This window comes from Cyanistes caeruleus, chromosome 4 (assembly GCF_971803275.1).
Source record: "Cyanistes caeruleus chromosome 4, bCyaCae1.hap1.1, whole genome shotgun sequence".
NCBI classification, from domain to species: domain Eukaryota; kingdom Metazoa; phylum Chordata; class Aves; order Passeriformes; family Paridae; genus Cyanistes; species Cyanistes caeruleus.
The window spans coordinates 34408447-34431781 of NC_141704.1; the positions used below are offsets into that span (position 1 = coordinate 34408447).

General features: G+C 38.3%; 2 protein-coding genes across 40 annotated transcripts in view; one reads left to right on the forward strand and one right to left on the reverse strand.

Moving 5' to 3' along the window:
• Positions 1-11488, forward strand: part of PLBD1 (phospholipase B domain containing 1) — a 54962-nt gene extending 43474 nt beyond the window's left edge. The window contains exons 11-14 of one of the 4 annotated variants that reach the window (XR_015286427.1): positions 3173-3272; positions 3530-3611; positions 4610-4673; positions 5848-7936. The gene's annotated coding sequence lies outside the window, so the exon portion shown is untranslated. Of the gene's footprint in view, positions 1-3172; positions 3273-3529; positions 3612-4609; positions 7937-11302 lie in introns of those variants that run through there. The other 3 variants (XR_015286428.1, XR_015286425.1, XR_015286426.1) reach the window with 3 other exon arrangements.
• Positions 3274-23335, reverse strand: part of ATF7IP (activating transcription factor 7 interacting protein) — an 80823-nt gene continuing 60761 nt past the window's right edge. For 20 of the 36 annotated variants that reach the window (XM_086887598.1, XM_086887599.1, XM_086887609.1 and 17 more), the window contains 5 exons: positions 15509-15587; positions 9776-9955; positions 8260-8445; positions 5929-6038; positions 3274-4534 (listed from right to left, as the gene is read on the reverse strand). In XM_086887598.1, the coding sequence (XP_086743724.1) occupies positions 4118-4534; positions 5929-6038; positions 8260-8445; positions 9776-9955; positions 15509-15587 (972 nt within the window). In that variant the 3' untranslated portion in view covers positions 3274-4117. The remainder of the gene's footprint in view (positions 4535-5928; positions 6039-8259; positions 8446-9775; positions 9956-15508; positions 15588-23335) is intronic. The other 16 variants (XM_086887613.1, XM_086887614.1, XM_086887623.1 and 13 more) reach the window with 1 other exon arrangement.

A 23335-nucleotide genomic window follows, 5' to 3' on the forward strand; every position in this document is an offset into this window, starting at 1 on the left:
AAAAGAAAAATCACTGATTTGCTTTCTCCTAGCTATTGTTAATTTTTTCCTTCTCCTCTCAGAAGGCGTTTGGAAGGGAATAGATTTGCATGGCAGGGCTGGCTTAGTCTCATTTGATCTCTTCTCCCTACAGTCTTTTCATACAATGCCCACCCCTACCCAAATCAACAAATTAAAAAAATATATATTTAATATATCATGCTTCTATTTAAAATATCTGCATAGATATTTTTGACAAAAGGAGAATACTCAAAGGGTGTATAAGAAGGCAGAATCACAGCTTGCTTTTGTACAGTGTATGCAATACTCATCCTGGAAAATGGCTGTCTTGGGAGCAGGAACAGATGTGACTTATCCCTACATATAATATTGTTTTTTATTTACTGTACATTTAAGATGAATAGCATCCAGGAAGGGCTGAAGTGGCTGTTTCTGTTACAGTACAAAATGATGTTCAGGTCCTATTACTGAGCTGAGTTGTGGCCCCAGTGAAGACTGAGGGCTTTTGCCTTTGTTTTCAAAGGAAGCAGGGCAAGACCTCTTGATTTTACACAGAGAACGCCATGGGTGTTTCCAGCCTTGTGCTAAAAACCTTGGGAATGGGTGTCTGTCTCAGTGCTTGTGCTCAGTAATCTAATGTGGCCAAGGGCAGCACAAACAATTCCAAGGAGCAATGTCAGACCAATGCCTAGGGAAGCTGCTTAGAGCATGGAAATAATTACAAGCTGAGAGATCTGCATCCTTGTGTTTTCTGAAGCCGACACTGGAGACAGTACAGATGCTATACCTGCAGTCTGCCCCCTCATAGCATTTATGTTTTTATATCCAATGAAGTTTTTTAGCCATATTGCAACATAAGAGGCCAGTGAAGCTGTAACTAGGAGAAATGCAGAACATTCTGCCATCAGCACTCCACAGCAGGGCTCCTTTCCAAGTAGATGAACTAACAACTCAAATTACTCTCAACCGGGACATCCCCAATGCCCTTGTATCACACAGAGAAAACAACCCAAACCTAAAACACACCAAAAAGTAATTGAGGATGAAAAAACCACATCTGTAATCAGTGCCATGTTTGCTAAAAGATAGGCAACTCAGTTCAAGGTGGTACTGCTGAAATGTCATGTACTTAGAGGCAGCAGCAAAACACAAAATCACAGAATTCAAAATGAGTCAGGAACAACTTTATACCAAGCTATTGAAAGATGGAAAAACTTGCGTTAAGTGCAGAGAAGAAACCAAACCAAACACTTCCACTTGAAAGCCATACAGAAATTTTTAGCATATTTAAAAGTGGACTATTGGAAGGCCTCAGCAATTGACACTTTTCATTAATGAAGAGACCAGTCTAGAATCACAGTATTAACACACCTGTACTGAATGTTGCCAAATATTTTGGTAATACTTTCAAATAAAGCCTGTAAATGAAACAAATTGTTTCTGATTGATTGTTGCTAGCAGAAGGTTTCTCAATAGTTTTAATATTTCTGAGAGGTAAAGGATAATAAAACCATCAGCTACTCGACTACATGGGAAAAATTGCCGTGAGGTAAGGAATTAAACACTACTCGTGTTTGTTAGCAAGCTCATGATACGAGTCTTCTTTCTCTAATGATGCAGCCCACAAAACCTCCAAATGGAATGAGAGACCATCCCATATTAATACCTCCACTGGAGGAAAGAAAATACTCTAATGCAGGACTTACACTCCCTGCCTATCCCAAAGGAGACAAACCTAAAAACAAGGGATATCTAAATGGAAGCTCAACCTGTAACAAAGCTCACATATAGTTTGGGCTGGAATCACAACTAAATAAATGAAGTAAGTTCTAGGTTGTATCCTCATGTTTATTTTAACTTTCAAACCGTGAAACTTCATAGTACTGATACGGCCAATGGCTCTTTGGTACCACCTCAAAGACACATTAACAAAAAATTGTCCAAGGACTTGACAGCCATCAACTAGAATGAACTGTTCTAATCTCTATTACAGAGCTCTTTATAAGACCTCAAATTTAGTCTATTTCCATAAATAGACTAAATGCATTATTAAGTAATTATTCCTTGAAATAAGCAAACAAAACATTTACTTAAACACAGAGAAGTTCAAGGCATTTTTGAAAATTAGCACCAGAAATACAGGGACAACTGCAGTTCAAAGGAAAGGTTACACATTGTTCATACACAGCATGAACCTTCTCTAAGGATACTTGGATTTAGCCAGAATTTTTGCTTGCCTAAATCAACAGAACTGCTATACTTTTAAATGCAAGTTTCCATACAGAGAATATCCACCTGAGAGAAGTGACACTCCCAGCTACATTAAGTAGCACAGTAAACCAGACAGAGGTCTACACTGCCATTTCTTTCAGTGTAAAGGTTCTAAAAGAACAACAGCTACAGAACCCATAATCTCATAGCATATTTCATCTGCCTTGTTTGGAGATTTAACTTCTCTGACATTTCAATCTTGCTTCACACTTCAGCGTGTTGGTTTTGAGAGAGAGCATTGAAATGGAAGTGCGTTATACTCTGCAGCTTTGCTATATGGTGAAGTGGATTAAAAAAAAAAATATTTCCCCTCTAAACCCACTGTTTGGTTGTACTGGGCAGGAATGCAACTGAAAATTGCCAAAATGAACACCTTGCATCTACTTTCTTGTCCAGGTGCGTTAACAGTTTTATTCTGCAAAAAGCAAATTTAATGTGTCAATGACAGCCAAGGAGATGCACCAATTTTTCTCAGCTCAGAAGCATCATGAAAGCATTATTAACATTTGCAGTTGCTCACAAGTTTTAGGCTAGTGTCTAAAATGGCTTCTAATTGCCCTTGGTTGTGGTTTGCTCTCTGCAGGGGCAGGCGAGTAAGGGGAGAGAGCACACTGGGAGGCCAGCTCCTCCTTTTGTACTCAGTGAGCATCCAAACAAGTGCAAACAGGTAGAAGCTTTCATGGCACCGTGCCACGGGGGTTTCTTCTTTGGCTGAATTGCAGCATACAGCTTTCCCAAAAGAACCAGAAAAAGCTCTGGAGGAAAATAATGTCTGTATACTCAATATTCTGGACAGGACAAAAACAACTACTCAAGAATTACAGTAAGGAAAGGGTTGAGTGATACTGCAGATAAGAACAAATTCACCATCAGCAGATGTTACACTTTCTTGTCTTTACAGAAATTGTAATTACTGCAGGCCTGGAAAATGAGAAGCACTAATAAAAGACTAGAAGGGTAAAGGGAAAAATAACTCCAAGCAAATAAAAGAACAGCACAAGGTATCTGGCTACATTTTATTTCTGAAATTATTCTTTAAGGCACAAAATAAATCTAAAAAATAGGGATGGATGCATGAGGGGAGGGGCAGAGAAATAGTTTGAAGTAGAGAAGTGTGAATACAGTCTTCACAATCCAGTTTCAGATCTGATCAGGGAATGCTCCCAGGGTGAGTAGGGGAGGACGGTGAAAATAGAGGAGCATTCTTACTTAGAAGAGGTAGGAGGTTTGTGGGATGATTTATTATTTTTTTTTCCAGAACCTCCAAATTTACATGGGTTCCTGGCCAGACTCAAGTTCCCTTCCCTCCTCCCCTCAGAGAGCTTCTTACAGTTTGCAAGGTAAGACCAGATCACTCAACGTACCAGTACAAAAAAAGACCTTGAATCACCCTTCATGTCACAGCCTGCTCACAGAATGCTGGGGGCAAGAGGTAGATCATTCTTGCCCTTGTGCTGATGTCTCAATAGACATCACAGATGTGTGTTTTACTTTAGACAAACTGCAATTTACTATTTCATTTCCACTCTGAAGCGGAATCTCAGGCATTCAGAATGCTCTTGGATAAAGGATAGTAGGTATCTAGGTAGAACACCTGTCATGGAAGGAAAACAAAAATTTTCAAGTGGCCAATGACATGAACTACTTAGAAAAAACAGGCTCTCTTGCTGCAGGTCAGACTTTATTTTTCTTTTGGTTCTGAATGCATGTAGTGTATCACACAGCTGTCTAAAATAATCCCACAGAGTGGTTTTAAAGGTGAATTACATGCATGGGATCAATTCCTCCCAAAATTGGGGTAATTCTTGATAGCAGGACAGGTTTAAAGAGTCCAAAGAGCTCTAGTTTAACTGCTCTGGGAAGAGATCACATCTGTGGACTGGGGGTCACAGAAGGGTCCAAAGCGTCCATAGATATCCTTAGCCCGGACTGCAAAGTAGTATTTGCTGCCGGACACGAACTGTGTCAGAGTGCACGCCATGGGCAGCGGCAGCGCCTTCACCTCCCCGATCTTCTTCCACTGCGAGGGCATGGTGGCACTGGGGTCCTCGTGGTAGGCATACAGGTGGTAACTGTCCACAGTGGCACAGCTCCGGTCCACCTCCATCACACTCCATGACAGCACAATCCCATTCTGGCTCTGTACCCGGGCCAGCTTCAGCTGTGGCTTTTGAGGTGGAGAAGTGCTGGCAGCTTCAGGGGGCAGACGTGGTGGCTGAGGTGCCTCTGGAAGTGGGGCGGGATGTATGGGGCGTGGTGGCTCCTAAGCAGTGAGAACAATAAGGGAAAGTTTAGAATCTACAGTAATGAAAGGACGCTTTAATTCATCATTCCCCAGGTAACTGGAAGCAGATGAGCCTGCAATCACCCAGCCATCACCACTCTCAGTCCTGTGTGCAGAGGCAAGGCAGCAGCAGCAAATGATGAGAAGGGGTGGGACCAAGGATGCCATAAATTCTTAAGTTATTCTCATATAAATCCCTAGTTGTACAAATGATCACTGCCACAGTAATTTCCCTGTATCTTCCTGGCTTCCAGCCAGGAGGGGATGAACTCAACCCTGTGCCCTTTACCAGGACTGAGCAAGCAGGTCCACAATGACTTTGAGCCAATCTACGTTTGAGCTGCTGTTCCCATGTTACCCACACCCCAGGCAGGGCATTAAGCTGGCAGCTCATCTTATCTACAGACAGGTGTTCAGTCACAAATGGAAGAAAGGGCAGTGATGCCACATAGAATTTAAGATCCCACCTTAAATTGATCACAAAAGCTCAGCCTCACATTACTGAAAATTTTGAAATGAGGGCACAAATATGTCTTTCCAGTGATATTTCTTTTTTATACTGCAAAAACAGTCCTAGGTCTCTCATTATAACTAAGATGAATGTAGGGATGTGGTTACAGTGCTTCAAGCCTGGGATCTTTCAGGTCAGAATCTGGAATAGTTTTTGGCATAAGTGTTCTGTGTGGTATTTCCTTCATTTATTCTCGTTACTTGTCACTGGAGAGTGCATTAAGTTGATGGTGTCTAGACTGAAAGGATGGTAAGCCACCTTCTTGGTAATATATGTACCATTTCAGGACACCATAAGTAATGTGACTGCCCAACAGTGAGTTTATAGGCAACGTATCTGAAATGAAATTAAACGAGTCAGAGAAAATTCTCAAATTCTTGCCAAAAGGGGTTTTAGGTGATGCAGAAGTAATCACCCTCAACACTGACTAAAAACCTCTGTAGTTTGGGAGTTGGCAACCTTGGAGATTTGGTCTGTTCCTTGTTTTCCTACATAAGTCTTGCAAACAGCTCTACTGAAAACTGGTCATCCAATTCATAGCCAAACCATGACTAAACTTTTTACTGGCAGTTCTTCTGTACCCTTGACTCCATGAGTCACCTGCAGACAACTCATGCACCAATTTTCAGTATGTTCTCCTGGTAATTTGGAGAAGGCCAGGGTGAGCTAACAGACTGCACAGCTTTTACCATTCTGGGCAGCAGTTGCTGTAGGTGACTGGGTGGTGCCATGCATGAGAATCAACTGAGAAGTGTCAACAAGGCATTTCACTATTCCACAGCTCACACTAAGAGCAGCCTGCGAGTCCCAGTGCAGAGACAAGGCTGTACATAGCATCAGGTGGTTGGAAAGCCCCACTCACAGTGTGCGTTGGAGGCGGTCGATGGTGCACCGTGAGCTGAGGAGCTCCAGAGCCCAGAGCCAGCCCGTTGTTCACCACGTAGGTTGTCTGAGGCATTCGCACGGTCACACCTGCAAGGAGCACAACCAACACTGTGAGTATTCAATACTTACAGGCAGCCAAACAGAACACTGGAAGACCAACTCCTTGGTTGAGCTGGCTGAAGCCAAATTTCAGACAGACTGCTCCAGCTGCCAGCAGACTGATGAAGCACTGCATAACAACAAAATCACCTGCCATCCCCTGAAGCTGTAAAAGTGAGAGACAGCAAGTGCTTGTGTTTGCAGAGGGGACAGAATGTTGTTTTAGCACTTTGCAGCATGAAAGAAATGGCTGAGGAGAAGTGTGGTAGATACAAGGAGCTTAATTCTGAGAAGAACAATTACATCATTTTGGGATTCAGAAAGGAAAAGAGAAATGCTCCTGCAGCAAATGTTATCCACTCAGAAGGCTGTTCTGTGGATGGCACTGAAAGCAAAGAAAGCTAAGTCACTGTCCAAGAAGCTTGTCCTCCCTCAGAGAACAGACTTCATGATGGATGCTACTCACAGGCATAACCATTTCAGTTATTCCCACAGCAAACTGACCTGCCTGGCAGGAATAAACTGGACAGTTTTATAGCCTTGTAAATAATATCCAAAAGTCTTGCAAGCTATCAAGTTTTCATTCATTTTATACCACATCTAATTCTCTTAAGTAACACTTTATTTATTCACTGTTGGAACTTGTATGTTCTGTGAACTCAAAGCTTTTGCTCGTTACGGATTGCCCAGGTTGTCCCTCCATTTCTGTCTAGAAATGCAAGATTTGGGGCAACCTCTATGACGCCCTAGTTCCATACATGTGAGACTGAAGCAGTCTAATACTCCAGAAGACAAGCTCACCAAGCAACACATTATCAGGAAACCACAGCTATTGAATGGCAATTTCTTCTCTTTATAAACACTCATTAAACTACAATCCATAGGGGATGAGTGTCAGAAGTCTGAAATCTGTGAGTCCAAGGCAGGGAGCTCAAGAGTGCTAAATTGTAATGCTTTAATTATAAAGTGCTAAACACTGTGTAGGTGTTTTATATCTTTTTCTTATTAGAATCTCTCTAAGAAGCTGATGAAGCTGTGCAAACTCCTGTAGGATAAAGTGTCACCTGAGCTGGCTAGTTTTCCTCTATGAGAACCTGGGAAGATAAGCTGGTTTAGTATAACCGTAGTTCTGTCTCAGGAAATTACAACCATCTGCAAATGGTCAGAAATGCCTCCAATAAGATACAACATACAAACACAGCATCACTTCTAGGTAGGGGATACTACTCACTTGAGGCAGAAGTACAAAACTGCAATTTACAAAACACTTTGGAGGAGTTCTCACAGTCAATTTTTCAAAGACAAAGTGCAGCAATCTTACTCAAGAAACATCTGCTACTGGCACTAAAGGCTGTTGCAATGATAATATAAGCCAATGTAGATCAGTAGCAGCATCAGTACCAGAGTATCACAAAAGCAGGCACATATTCATAAAACAAGGAAACTTATATTAAACATAAAGGTGTTAAAATACCCATAGTGTAAAATTTGTGGGGAATAAAAAAAAAATAAATAAACAGTTTAAATCCACCACTTTGTAACAAAATATCATTTTAGTTCTTTATTTTTGACATGTATTGCTCATTTCAGAAAATGAATTTGCAGCAAGGAGAAGGTATCAGGTATGCATTTGCAAAGTCAAGGGGAGCTTGCCAACATCTTTACTCAAGCATGTATCAATTTCTGATACATCCGGTGAGAAATTTCATCTCTTCAGGCCTTGAGAAAGGAAGGAAATCTGCTGAACACAGGACATCAGAGATTGTTAAGGAATTGCATTAGGATGCCTGATACAAATGTAACTTTAAGACAGGAAATCAAACATGATTTTCTACGCAAGTATGTTTTAAACTTCCACCATAATAAAAAAAATGGTCTCTTTCACAGAACAGTGGCACTTGTCATATTATTTCCACTGCCTTGTAAAGTATGGAGCATGTCAACCACAGATGCTTAATTGGGAGAGCTGGTGCCTGGGATGATTTAAATCCAATTTTTCCTCATTCACATAGCTGCAAGCAGAATTTCTTAGTAGCCTAAGGATTTTCTCAATTTTCTCAAGTTGGGGAAAAAACCCCTAACCTCTCTAACTAGGATCAGTGTTGTAAAAAGACCAAACAACAAACCCAAATCAAAAACCTAAATCCATCAGGTAGAACGTACCAAGCTGTGTCATGGTAAGAAGCGCATGGAAGGAATCATCCCCTACCTCCAGTCTGTGGAGTGACTGGCCTTAACCCTGGGCTGGTCATGACAGCTCCTCTTACAGGATTCTGAGCTGGTGGTGCAGGAATAGTGGTATAGACCACCTGATGATTACCAGGGGTTCTTGGGATTGGAAGCTTGGGAACAGCTGGAGCCACGGGCCGATGAGTTACATTCACTGTTGTCGAAGCTGAAAAAAAAGACAGAGCACACCCTAAACCTCAATTCCATGACTCAAAGCCGTATGCCTATTCCAGAGTACACATCTCCTTTGGAAAACTGACTCATCTGAGCCATGTATAATAAAAACCGTCTCTGTCTGCTTTGGGTACTGCAAGAAAAGTGAAAACACTCTAAACAGTATTTTCACCTGAAATATTAAGATCAATATATATACAGCTTCCTAACAGAAAAGATAAATACAATATTTCCCCCACTTCCTGCAAAGGTCCTGCGTGTAAAGACAGTGGAAGAATATAAAATCTACCAAAGAGTCTGCAGAACACAGCAGTCATAAGATAATTCCAATGTCAACTAATCTTCAGCAATCATATACAGAAAAAGAACTTCAAAAAAAGAAAATAAAAAAGAGGATCTACATTTCTTTAGAAAAGGGAGAACAATCACACTACAGAGTAGTATGTGCCTAGGGCTAGAACTTCAACGTTAGCCCGAATGTTAACCCTTCCCTCTGCCAAAAGCATTAACTGCCAAGTGTACAAGAACAGACTTAGCAGCAATGCTGATACTCGTCACGTATAGGTAAAACCTTACAAAAGAAAGGCCTTGTAAAATCATGGTTCAGGCCTTGTTACTTTGGCTAAGTGTAGCCAGCAGCTAACCTGGTAAGTTCCCATGCAAAAACATCTTGAAAATGAAAAGTCCATTAACATAACAAAATATTCTTGGGGACAAAAACAAGTGCACCTGTAACAACAAGGCATCTGTTCCATAAGAATCAGTAGAAAAAGTATGTAAACATTGTTAGAGAGAAAAGTTTTGACTGACATGTACACTCACCATTACCATCCAATGAACTGAGTTCTAACCATCTGGAATTAAACATGGTGCCTTCTGATAACCATATAAATATAAGCTGTGTGCAGTAAAGATTGGGCCATGTTGGAAGAAGAAACAGGTGTCATTGACCATCTCCTACTACTACAGATGATGTTTTTTCCCCCATTACTTAAAGGAGGTACAGTTTCTTCTCCTTCATTTTTACCAACAATAGTGTATTTAATAATTTCCATGACCATCCTTAGCAGGATTTCTTCCTCTCCATGGAATTACACTGATCCTGAATTGTTTCCAAATCAATCGTACTATCTTTCCCCTTTATCTGTTTAAAACAAAAAATGCTACAGGGGAAACTGACTAGAATGGAAGATTATTAAGTGACTCAAACATTCTGAATATTCACTTTTTATTAAAGATTATCACAGTGTAGAGCACACAGCAGTCTAATTCAAGGAAAAAAGCAGCCACTGCACTCACAAAGTGATGTTCAATGAAGTTACCTGTGGGTAATACATGGATGGTGGTCTGGGAAGGGCCACTTGTTGTCACACCTGGCTGCTGCACAGGGCTCGGCTGCAAAGGTGGCAAAGGCTGCAGGGGTCGAGTCAAGGGCTGGGTGGGTATGCTCAGTCCTGTCACAGGTGCCTGGCTCTGGTTCTGCTTCTGCTTCTTGCCATCTGCTTTAAAATAAACAAAATATATAGACAATAACAAACAGAAATCTTAATTTCTGAATCACAGTTTCAAGCATCACAAAGTTTTACAATCCTTTCCCCCCTCTCCCATTTACAGACTGGTGAGGATATTCCAAGCATGACATTTCTCTGACCTTTTTTGCTTATGCAAACAAATATGCGGAAAACTCATTCAGTTCTCTTTGCTTTCATCGCCACAATCTCCTCTGCCCAAACACACTCCACAATGTTTTATTCTATTATCATGAAGTGTGCATATTTGGAGCAATTTGGAAACATGAATTCAATGGAACACTATGCCAAAGTCTCTTTTATTAATAAAAAAAAAAAATCCTAAAACCTTTAAAGGCCTAAACACTGCAGTATTCAAATTTAGTTCCCTAAATAAGCCTTGTCTACCTTTGATGTTTACATCTTTTTTTTTTCTCTTTTCTTTGTTCAATCTGTTAGTTAGTCCTCTTGCTGCTATTTTGAATTTTCACAGTATTTACTTACAAAGGGGAAATCGCTTTATTATTTATAGAAAAATTTAAAAAGAAAATTGGTCTAATCACACTGACACCCTCCTTAACATGACTTACTGACTTGTGATACTGACAAATATTGCCTGTATCTGTGGTTTACTAGAACAATACTTCTTCCTGCTTTAGTTTATTTGTGACTACATAAAATATTCATTAGAGTACAAGTCTGTATCTAATCAAGACTTTACACAAGTTGAATAAAGAAGAATTGAGAAGCTTTCATCAGGACATTAAAGCACTAATGGGCAGAGAAGACACCCTGGAAGAACTAAAAAACACAAGATAAAAGAGTAGATTTTAAGGGCAGTCACTCAGAAGGATTCTTCCCTAATAAAACTGTACATGCATCAGCCACTAATTTAGTTAAAGAGCTTAGACTATAAAGATGAAAATATGTAAATACTCATTTTACTCTTGAGAATATGTAACACTAAAGTGAGGACCACATTTAAAATCTTCAATTAAATATATCAACTAGACTTCAAAGCATTAAGAATAGGGTTAATGCCAGCATAGCTCAAAATGATAGGATTTTTAGCAGTTTGAGACTATTTTGATGGTCTCACTAAGCTGTGTTTAACACTGGCTGCTAATAGCTTGAAGTAGCAGTACCCTTCACAAACTGCTGTATGATTCTATGAGACACAATTACAGAATCACTATCATCAAAGTTGGAAGAGATCTTCAAGATCATCTAGTCCAACCATGAACCCAGCACCAGCATAATCACCCCTAGACCATATCCCCAAATTCAAGACCTCAGAAATAAAACACAGTATCAATTGCAGCCCATATTGTCTTTCTGTAGACTCAACAGCCAGGTTACTTCACTGAAGCTACTGGATGAAAATACACTGTTGCTCATTTTGAAAATGAAAGGTGAGATCCTTCCTGCTCTTTGATCAACTAACATGCTTTGTGATTGGTTCAAGCTTTTTTTTATTGTCTACGATGATGAGACTTCCCAGTGTTCAATAAACTACTTGACTCTGAAGAGATTCCTACAGACATGTATACATCTGATTACTTCAAATACTTACAGACTGATGCACACCTCCACTACCACTGAGTAATTTCAGTGACAAGTGTACATTCTTAGTCATGACTTAGAAGATGCACTTACAATCCAACAAGAAAAAACCTTTACACCCTACTGCTGTAAATGTGGTTCAAGGAAAGATGACAGTCTGAACTAATGTGAGGGCTTTTCCAGTTTTGCTTTTGTTTTTCATTTCACACAGAGCAAGTTCATTTACCCTTGACAAATCAAGAAGAGCCCCACTGACATTCCAGTGACTGGAAACTAGGTCAGCATTGCACCACCCACAGGAAATGATGACTGATAACTAACTAGACTTCATTAAACAAATGGAAACAAACAGCAAAGGCTATTTAAGTAAAAAAAAAACCAAAAAACAATGCAAGGAAGACTGGGTACATAGTAAGCACAGGACTAAGGTTAAAAGTCATTATGAAACAGTTTCCAATACTAACTAAATGAACACAGCATCATATTCACAACAAATGTGGATTTAGAGGAGACAGAAAAATAGGCAAATGAGCATAAAATGGAAATTGTTACTACTGGAGGTGTAAGTGAAACTTCTGATCTAATAGAGGGACTAATTTCCATGCCAGAAACAGTCTATAACACTGCAGTTATAGCACAAAGGAGTTTTGAACAGTGTTGTAGTTCCTAACAGGTATAGTTGGATTACAGAACAGCAAGCATGCCACAGGCACATTCAAGAGTAAGAAAAAAATTATCCAGAGAACTATAGATTTGTTAACCACATAAAACACCTAATAAAATAAAAAATTGATTATGTATTTAATAATTTTTCCTACAAAATGATAAAAACCAGAACACAGCTGTTTTAATTTAAGAGCACACTTACCTATCTTTTCTTAGACTACAGACCTACTTTAGGTTAAATCTAGTTTCAATATTCATACAAAATAATTTGATGATCCTTTTATAAAAAGGCCAGCAAGGTCCAAAGTGCAAGTACTGCAAGATACTTGCAGACAGCAACGTATCTAGATTATTCTTAACAAGGTTTCTTAAAAATTACATACCCTTTTCATTCACAATTTTTGCACAAATCAGAAGGTATTATTAGATATTAGTAGATATTAAGATCTGCTTAAATACCTTTTACAAGTAACAGAATTAGGTTTACTTTTCATGTGGGTGACAATGCTGTAAAGAAAATAATCAGGCACTGAGTGTTCCCAACAACACTATGTAAATGTTGCTCTTCAATTTTAATTAGTATTGAGCTAGTATTCCTGCAGGAAACAGCAAAAGGCTGGAAGTATTTTCTATCCTGAGGTTGTGTAAATCTAGGAGAAAATAAAACATGCTCCACATTTGTTGTAAACAAAGTGCTGCAGAAATAAATACTTGGCAAAAGGTATAGCATCTATATATAGCTGCTTATGATCATGCAAAAGCTGTGTACTCTTCCTCTGTTTAACCTTGAAGTTATTAGAACACATTCCTGAGAAACTTGCTTAAAAATCCTAGTGCTATGTTCTCACTACATGGTGAGATTCAAGCTTTTAATAGGCTTTCTTATGTTTTCACAGCTTATATTAAAAAAAAAACACTGACTCTATACAAATTCTAAATATGAACTAACCTGCATTGGCTTCAGACTATCGGTTTCTGGCTTGCAGTGAAGAGACAAACAGGAGCTAACCCAGCATGAAAGTACTCCACTAACTTTCCTCTTAGCATAAGGACAATATTCCAATACCTAACAACTAAGGGGAAAGAATCTCAGAATATCCCACTGCATAATTTTTTAAGACACTGGCTCAAGTGCCAGCAACGAAACTGAAAAAGAATTCAGCTGCAATGGAGCTCTAACTCTGTAGCATTCCTACCTAGAGAAGCAGTCTTACAGTTATATGTGCAACTGTGGTATTGATCTTCTATGGCAATTGTGAGATGAACATCTACTTAATGCATTAGGAAGAAAAAAGCTCTCTGGAAAATGCTACTTTCAGAAACTTTTAGATAGAAAAATATTATGTAAAAGATATTAAAATACTGTGACATGCTATTTTAAAACATACCACAAATTCATTTTAATCTATCTGCTGGGTGTCTTTTACAGAATATTAAATAGGACTGAGGAGGATAACCTTACCTGACAGACTTGCACAGTTCCAAGCAATCACCTTTTTATCTTTTAGAGAACTAACCCTCAGAAGAGATGACAGTGATAAAAACCTGATTGCCTCAGCAATTCTGACATTCAGCTCATCAAGTCAAAATCCTGGCTGAAAAGGACCTCTGGCGGCTGTAGAGTCCAATTTCTTGTTGAAGCTGGACCGTCAATAACAACTTATTCAAATTATCTGTGGTTTTGCCCTAGTGAATCTCAAAAACATTCAACAGTGCAATTTCTACCATTCCTCTCTGTACCACTGTGGTGACTTCTTTCCTCCTCAAGCTGAACTTGAACTTCCTGAACTTGCAGTTCATGGCGACTGCCCCTTAATGTATCATTTGGCACTGCTGAAGAGAGTTGTGCTCCATCATTTTTTTAAACTATTCTCCAAGTAGCTGCTCTTACACTGTCTCTTGCTTAGCTCTTTACCAAACATGCCTTGGTCTGTTGATCTCCTCTCACAGGTCATGCACTCCAGGCCCTCACCATCCTCACCATCAGTGAGGGCCTCTCCAGTGCTACCACAACTCTTCTGAGCTTGAAGAAGAGGGAGCCAAAACTGGACACCCTATTTCAGCTATGGTTTCACCAGTGTCAGTTTGGGGGAATACTTAAACTGAAGTGAGAACACACTGTTGGTTCATACTCAATTCAATCTGCACCACATATCCTCTACTGATACGAGAACCAGACAGTCAGCTATCTGAATTGCATCATGCTTCCCTAATACTTGCATACCCCACACACTCCCTTTTTGGTGATAACATCACATGGAAATGTTCAAGGCCAGGCTGGATGGGGCTTTGCACAACATGGTCTAGTGGGAGGTATCCCTGCCCATGGCAAGGGGGGTTGGAATGAGATCACCTTAAAGATCTTTTCTGACTCAAACCATTCTCTAACTCTATTATTTCTTTCTCACTGGAAAAAATGCTACCACATGCCAAAATTATTTTCTATATTTGTGTAATACAAATGCAAAGCAAACCAAGCTATTAAGAATGTTTGTGTGGAATTTGAATGCACAAGCTAGAGAAATAACTATCAAGGTCGTCCAGAGGAATCAAACTTCTTGGTGGCTAGACTTCAGAATGTAGCACAGGGACATGCATTTAGAGACCAGACAGAATGAAAATTTTACCTCCAATAGTAGAAATATTATTTATTTCCAATGACAATGACAGCACAATACATGGTCTTAAGCAGAGTACTTCTGTGAAGTACTATCATTCTTCACAAATCCAATGCTAACTATAATTAGACTGGCCTACATTTACACAATATTTCTATAAAAAGAAATGTGTTTTTTTTTAAAATGATTAAGTGCATCCAAACTGCCAAAGTACTTAAGAGCACAACTATATTTACTCTGCTCTTGGCATACAGTCCTTGAGCAAACAACAGTTTGCATTCGGTCTTTAAACTCTTGCACACACAGTGTTAGTTAAACAAAAGATTAGAAGCTGTAATACTCTAATGCCTAAATATTAACTGTAGACTTAAATGGCCTTTAATTATAATCAGTAAACAGAAAGAATAAATACATCTAGAAGAGCTTTCGAAAACATCATCAAGAACTCAAACATCTCAAATTCCTCTCCAAGCCTGAGTTATTTAAGCACAGCTAGCACTAATGCTTAAAGGAATGGTAAAAATCTGTAAGACTGTAATCAAAATTCCTTTTATCTAACACCTAACAGATTTTTTTTAATGAGTCCTGTCTAGCTGAAACACCACTAAGCAGAAACAGAAGTTTATTCCTTTCTGCCATTCATAAAACGAACACTTGTAGCTAAACTATCCCTGCAGCTAAGAATGTATTTTTCACCTACCTTGAGAACAGCTGTCATCCTCTTCATCCAGTGTAAGATCAATGACACCTCCTGTTTCACCTCCTGTGAACTTCCCGCTCTGAAAAACAAAACTCCTTTGTTTTGCAAAAGCAGATCCAGGGAACACAGGTAGGAAAGGGACACATATTGAACATTCAGAAGGAGAGGTCACAGAACTGATACTTATTAGAAAAGAACTGATGAAATGAGCAAGAGAAGGTAATTTCAGACTAATATCCCAGGACTTGAAAAATGGGCGATAACCAAACAAATGCTTTGCAGTAACAAGTATTAAATTATTTTCAGCTTTGTAAGAAGTTAAAGTCCCTGATGAATAGTAGGATATTGCTGTTTTACAGGTAAATGTATAAAAATTTGCTGTTATGAAGTATAGTTCAGCTATGACTCCTAAGATTTTAATCTGGTTGTAATCTGTAATCTGTCCTTTCCTATATAGTGGTGTAACTTTCTGACAGAGCAGTCATCAGGACAATATATTACTTATCTTGAGACAGCTTTGCCTGTGTACTTATAAAGACACTGACTTCACATTAAGAAACAGGGAAAGCTACACTGGAACTTGTATTCTTAAAAAACGTATCAAAAGCCATTAGAAAACTCCAGCTGTATTCAGTAATTCCATTATTGTATTCTCATCCATTATGACAAATTTTAGCATTTAATATTCTACATACAAACCTATTTTTAACATTCTCTTTAAAGAGCATAAAGGGATCTTTTAAGCTATTGCCCAGGTTTTATGTTAAATGTTTTAACAAAAACCCCTAGACTACCACCAAACAAAATTTATCTTCTAGATCAACTGCTGTCCCTTGGCTGGTCAGACTGTGGATATCATCAACATCTTCCCTTAGATGATGAGAAAAATAGGGGAGGTCTTATATATTTCTTTGGTTTTAAAGATACTTTCTAGGAAAAAAACCCACGTGATTATATGAGTTTTTACCTGCTACAAAAATCAGTTGAGGTTTCTTCTTTTTGTTGTTGTTTTGTACAAGAGATTATCACTTATAGTTGGACTAAAGTGGTAAAGATCTACTTGTTGACTGGAGTCAACAAGTTTCTTTAGGATAGACAAAGAGTTACAAAAGCACTGTAATTACCAAAAATCTCTTGAGCAATTAACATGGAAAAAACCGTAAGTTATCAGACCCACATTGTCTGTACAAATGTTGACATGATACACCCTAGTATATAGGCATATTAGGAATGCAGGAATATCAGAGATAGGAATATTAGAGATTTTTTTGTGCAGTCAGATGGTGACAGATGTACAAAGCCTAAGCACTGAGATTATCTGCTCTATTTCATTTGGGTAAAACAAAGCCTTTAAGGAAGTCTGAAAGGCAATTCTCACCCAGGTAAGGCTCTGAGGAGAGGCAAAAAGAGGTATCGTATGATTACTAAATGCAAGCAGAAGCTGTCTGAATTATCAGTCACTGGATTTGCAATGCCTGACATGATGATTCTCTTTATTATCCATTATTAAAACCTGATTTCTCTTTGCCTTAAGTTCTGATGCTGCCACTCATGAAATTCTGAAAATACAATACCAAATTTAAGTAAGAAATATCTAACTACTTATGTTCACAGGTGATAGAAGAGATCCCTACAGGGACTCATCTTTCCTATACATAGAGAAATGTATTTCAGAATTATCAACCATGGAATTCTTCTGTTGAGTCGTTGCTATTTAAAATATTTCCTAAGTTCAGGTTTCTTAGTATGGTGAGCTGATTTAACCACTGATTTAACCGCTTAAGAAAAAGGCACATTAAAATAACCAGTGATAAATTGATTAGCATAAAGTCAAGAGGAATTTCATTCCAACTGGATGATGATCTTCCCAGCCAACATTTTTTTTGAAGCACGGCTCTCTCCACCAGGAGAAAGCAGATTGAAAAATGGAGACTTAAAAGGAACTAGAGAAAGGAAAAACCTAATATCAAGCTATTAATTTGCTCCCACTAAAAAATACATTAGTTTGAAGTAATTTCCTTTCAATTCCTCCTCTGCAAGGAAATCAAAACCCTTAGAAAAATACCCTGTATGACAGCTAGTTTTGAAGCCCTACTTGACTGTGCCAATTGAGAAAGTTCTTTGAATTTCCAAGTCAGCAAGTGTCATGGCATGCATTTCTTTATTTTGATGTGTCTGGAAGGCCAAAATCTTGAGTTAGTTAAACAGGCAACTATTAAATTAACTCAGCCAGTAAGGTCTCATACATGTGTCATGAATAAAATCTCTCAATAAATCCACCCTGGTTAAAATACTGTAAGTGTTTAGTTGTGTACAGTTAATGTTCTTGTCCCATTTGTAAACCTTGTTTACCCTGATAGTTGTTAGTAATGTTAATTACTTACCAGTTGTTGAAGTGTTTTAAGAGTTCTTACAAGACATACCTCTACCCCTTCCCTTACTTCCCTGTTACTGTATAACAAAGCTCTTCCCAGGGGGCTGTGTGCCCGAGTAATAGGCAAACTAAGGCATGCAAGACACCAAAATAACGATCTAGCAAAGGAATAAAAAGACAAAGAAACATATTCTAGCAAGCTGTGATGAAAGATCGTCTTCCTGCATCACCTAAGCCTGCTTAAAAACCATCTTCCTGCATCACCATGACCTCAAGAGGACGGGAAAGGACTGACCCCCTTGGACAATCAGCCAGAACAACAGCCTTGCTGGTTACTCCCATGAGGATGGAAGCCCCAGCTCTGCAGTGTGTGTTTCAAAGCTGAATTGTGCCTCCTCCTTGGAGCTGCCAGTGTGGGAGCAGCAGTGGTGCAAGTGACACCTCAGGCCCCTACCCCAAGGCTGAGTCCTAAAAAAGGCATAAAACAGGAGTCTGTCTCCTGGCCAGTTTATTTCCCATACAATTCTCAGGAAGAAAGACCTTCTCTTAGCTAGACACACTATTCAAGGTTTTTTACTAAATTACCCTGGACAGCAATCTCCTCAACAGGAGCTATCCAGAAGTAGTTAGGATATTTCTGCAGCCCACTCTAGAAGCTGCAGATCTGCAGGGCAGCCTTTAAGTGGAGCTCTGTGGTACACCCCCTGTCCTTGCTCCAAGACATACATTCCAGCTGCTCCCAGCAGATGCTGTACTCAATACACGCTACACCATGAAGTCCTGTATCTCCAGCCTCCCCAGCTAGATTCTCCTACTTCATTTCACCAACCATGCCTTTCTCTCAAATGAAATTCAGGGGTACAGGAAAATCTTAAGGAAACTTGAAAAACCAAAAGGCTGAACATTGTGTTTCCCACCTAGATGAGCATGGTGTAGGCCGGGCATCCCCACACAAAACATACTGCTCATTATGCCTGTCATAAAGGTCGGGATTTTGACTATTTGCAGCATCCACCTACACTCATGAAGAGGAGTATCCATGTCTGTATCCCGTAGTGTTGGCACACACAGTTTTTAGATACTTGTAAATATCTCAAATTTGAGAATGAAAAGAAAATTCAGGAAGAACTGGCTATCAGGTGTTAGAGGACTGGTCCACACTACTTTCCCATGGTAAAATTAAGCATGTCCGTGATCTGAGAAAGAACTTTATTACCTTATCCGATATGTTTATGTAGTACTAACACCACCAGAATGGTTAAGACTTACAAATTTAACCAGAGGTCATCACTGTGAAATGCAATTAATGAAGAGTTTTCAGAAAACCCTGTGACCAACCAAACAAGAAAATATAACCACCCTTTTTTAGTATCATAACTATTTTACCCAAAATTCTCTCAGGGAAGTTTTTGTAGTACAAGGACTTGTGAAAACTCCAGTTTCCTCAAACATAGTTCTGTTCTAAAGACTACAGAGAAACAACTGCTCTTTTCTTCTGTAAAAAGGAGGAAATGTGATTCTTTGGAGAAGATTGCCATGTTACACATTAGAAACGGAGATTCAGATGTGCTGCTCTGAGCTAAATTAGAACCCAGCTTCAGAATGCTTGCAGTCCTGATGAAGTCGGGGGAGCCTGGCATTGGGCTTTCAGTCACATATAAACAACACTTCCATTTGTGTCAAAAACTGAAACAAGTTTTTCACCTCCTAATATTAGATTTCAGCAAGCATTTGGGTAGAAACTGGTAAAGCAGAAAAGTGTAGTCAAAGCATTCTGGTCTGCTATCATTTTTTAGTTATCTCCAAACACAGGAAGCCAACAAGAAACTGCTTCGGCTGATCTCTGCTGAAGAGCAGATGATGCCATTTTAACACCTTTCTATCAATGCAGCCACACTAGTGAAACAATTAAAACCATTAAAGAGAACCTCAAACATATGCCTGAAAGTTTAGTTCACATATTGCCTAGCAAGTCTTAGTAACAAAGGATACACCCACCTTAGAATACAAATAAGCTGAAACAGAAACAAAACAACCATGACAAAATAAAGTGATCAGTATATATTAAAATGTCACAGTTACAAATAACAAACACAAAACCAAGCAAACCCAACCAAAGCAAACCAAATCAACATCCCCACAAGCCAACCTGTCATCATTTGTCAGAACCAGTGTATGTGTCTCCAGACCAAACAGAAGCCGCACTTAAAACCGATAGTTTAAAACATCATCTGGGCAATTTCTAGTAATCTAGCATAAAAAGTTTACATTGAGATTTAAAAGAAATGTAAACTACCAAATCCCCTTTTCTAGCCTTTTACAGCTCATGTATCTTAATGTATGTGCCTTTAAATTCCAAGTAAGTAGAAATCCTCCAAAATACTGTCATTTACATTGCCATTTTGTACTGTGTTATCACAGCAGGTGAGCAAAGCTTGTATAGCCTGGAACTGTCAGTCCAACATCATGGACTGAACCATCCAGTTAATCACAACTGTATCTGAGCTGCCTTAGTTTAAATATTTCTCCTTTCATATGCCAGTCAGCAGTGTAACAATCTTAACATGAAATAGTGGAATGAGAAAAGTGAATTAAAAATGGAATTAAAAATTCAACCTAAAAAATTCCACTCTGAAATGCTGGAGTTTTAAATACATATGTAAAAAATTTTTAGGAAGAAAGTAAGAAAAATACAAGACATTATTTTCCTGACTTCCTAGTTTTAATATGGCCACATATTTATATAGTCTTCAGCTGGTAAATGCACTTCAAATTGCAATTAAAATGTTTTGCATAAAAGCAATGTGTCCTGTAACTGAACATTTCATACCAAAATCTAATGTGGATCCAGCCAAAGACAACACGTGTAACTTGGCAAAACAAAAGGTGAACTGGGGCGGGGAGAGTGCTGCAAGGTATGACTGAGAGCAGAAATAAAGGTGAAAAAGGAAGCAGGAGGAAGAAGAAAGGTAGTAGGGAAAAAGAAAATAACAAGTCATGGAGCAACTGAGCCTGCACTACCACAAATATGGAAGGATGGGGTAATTGTACTGCAAAGTTACTTCATTATTCCCAGTGTTGTGCATTTTTCCTGAAACAGCCCACTGAGAAGGCCCTTCACATTTACAATCTTGATCTGTTTTGAAAGGTGTGTTCTTTAAGAAAACCTTGCAGCCCCTCTACCCCAGCTGCTTTAGCCTGCACAGTCATGTCCACACCTACTGCAATTACCAACATGAAAGGATCTGTTTGTGTGTCAGATGCAAGCATCTAACTTGGCAAGTGTGAAGGAAAAGTATTTTAATGACAAACACAGAACTTGTGAAAGCAGCAACTGAAAGACCTTAGAAGAAAGGGTAAAACTGAAAGCGTAAATGCTCGTCCCTTTCAAGTATCTGAGTGAAACCTGTCAAGTCCTTTTCATCATTTACATGAAAACTGCTTTATAGTGCATATGGAAATTAAAACAATGAAAAGTATGCGTCAAATGAATGCAGCTATTCAAATTTTTTTCATTTTTTTTCCTACTTCACATTAGAAATTGGTATTTCTAAGTGTTCTACTAACTGCAAAGCTTTTGCTTAAAAGTAACACCTTCAGATTTTCTTGACCATGAAAACTACTAAAAACAAGACTTTATTTTAATTAGTTACGCAAAATCTCTGTTCATATTTTAGTAATTGCTCTTCAACTCAGGTTTTTCTATGGAGAATCAGTAAAAATTACCTATGCTCACAATTTCATGCATTTTCTACTGCATATGCATAGACAAGAACATAATACCTGCTTTCTTCCAATCCCAGCCACTGAAGTCCTTTTAAGTACCTTTTAAGAAAGTACCGAGAAATAGATGGACTGACAAGTAAGATATACTTATGGGGGATAATTGCTAGGAAAAAGCAACAAGAAGACAGTTTTCCTTGAGAAAGAAATATTTATATATTGATATATTATTATATCAATATATTATATAATATATATAATATATATTTATAGATATATATATTATTTATATAAATAATTATATATTGACTTTCTCAAGCCAATGTCGTATGGATATTAAAGAAACTTAAACAGAAAATATAATAGAAAAGGGGTCCTTAGAGGTAATAAAAATCACGGAACGTGTCAAAAATGGATAAATGCAGGGTCACCCAAACTTGATGTTACAATTAAGATTTGCAACAAAACCAATGCAAATGCTTTATAATTAGAAACTTCTGTTGGAAGACTGTCTAATATCCCATATGTCATTGACTGCAATATCAAATAATTAACCTACATACCAGCAAGCAGTATATTAATAAAGAGGAATCAGAAGGGCATCAGCCTCACAACCAAATGAAAGACTGTCTCTGGTGTTCAAGTGCTTCTGAAGCAGTTTCCTCATCTGCCTCTAGAAAAGTAGGGATGTTGAGACAGGCTAGTAGCATTATATATGTTTTTCCACTTGCAGAGACTAATATTTTAGAGTGTTGTAAAATATACTGGAGTGGGAGAAAGAATATTACCTTAGCCTTAGTAATTATCCAGCAACTTTTTCAGATAATTACTGCTGCAAATTAGATTCCTATTGATTCATAATTTGCAATTTCGAAAAGAAAAAGCTTTTTTTACAGACACCCATCCACACAACTTTTTTCTATTCCAAGGAAAACAAAAGTAAGAAAGGAGACAATTTAAAGACCAAAGCACATATTGGTAGGCATTATATTGAGAAAATAAGTTATCTCCCACCATAACTGTAATTGTGAAATTTAACACAGAAAAAGTTAAAACACCATAGCACATATATGCCAATAGCAAACTACTGTAGAAAACAGGGAAAGAGACCTCTAAAGCTCAAATGGAACAGCTCAACAACATGTATTGTACCAAATGAAAAACCAAAAGCTACAAATTGGTATTTTGAAGAAAGTTCTGAATATGCACTTCTCTATTCACATATGATATACGTGATTTAAAATATTTTGGTATTATATAACGCCATAGTTCAGTTCATCACAAAGAGATAACAAGGTTATTGATTGTAATGCCACCTGCTTTTCATAAAGGAACATTTCAGTATGTGGAAGTGAAAAATTAAGGGAAAAAAAAATGCAACAATGAAAAAAAATACATTGCAAAACAAAAAAATAATTTCAGGGTAGTAAAGATCAAAATTCTGAAGATTATGTGTGGCACACTATCACAGTGCAGACAATTTTATTAATAGTTTCTACTATAACAAACTAGAAAAAAATCTGGAGGTTGTAACCAGACAATTCATGAAGCATCACACCACCACAATAATACATGATGCACTAAGGCATTATATAATAGCAAAATCGATCTTAAATTATGGGGAGTGATGTTAAAAATATGTCTTGGGAATGGGATACGTGTAGAGAGGGTGGCAATACTGTGTTTGTATGCATAATTATAAGGTCACTATTTCATTTTAAGTCATCTGT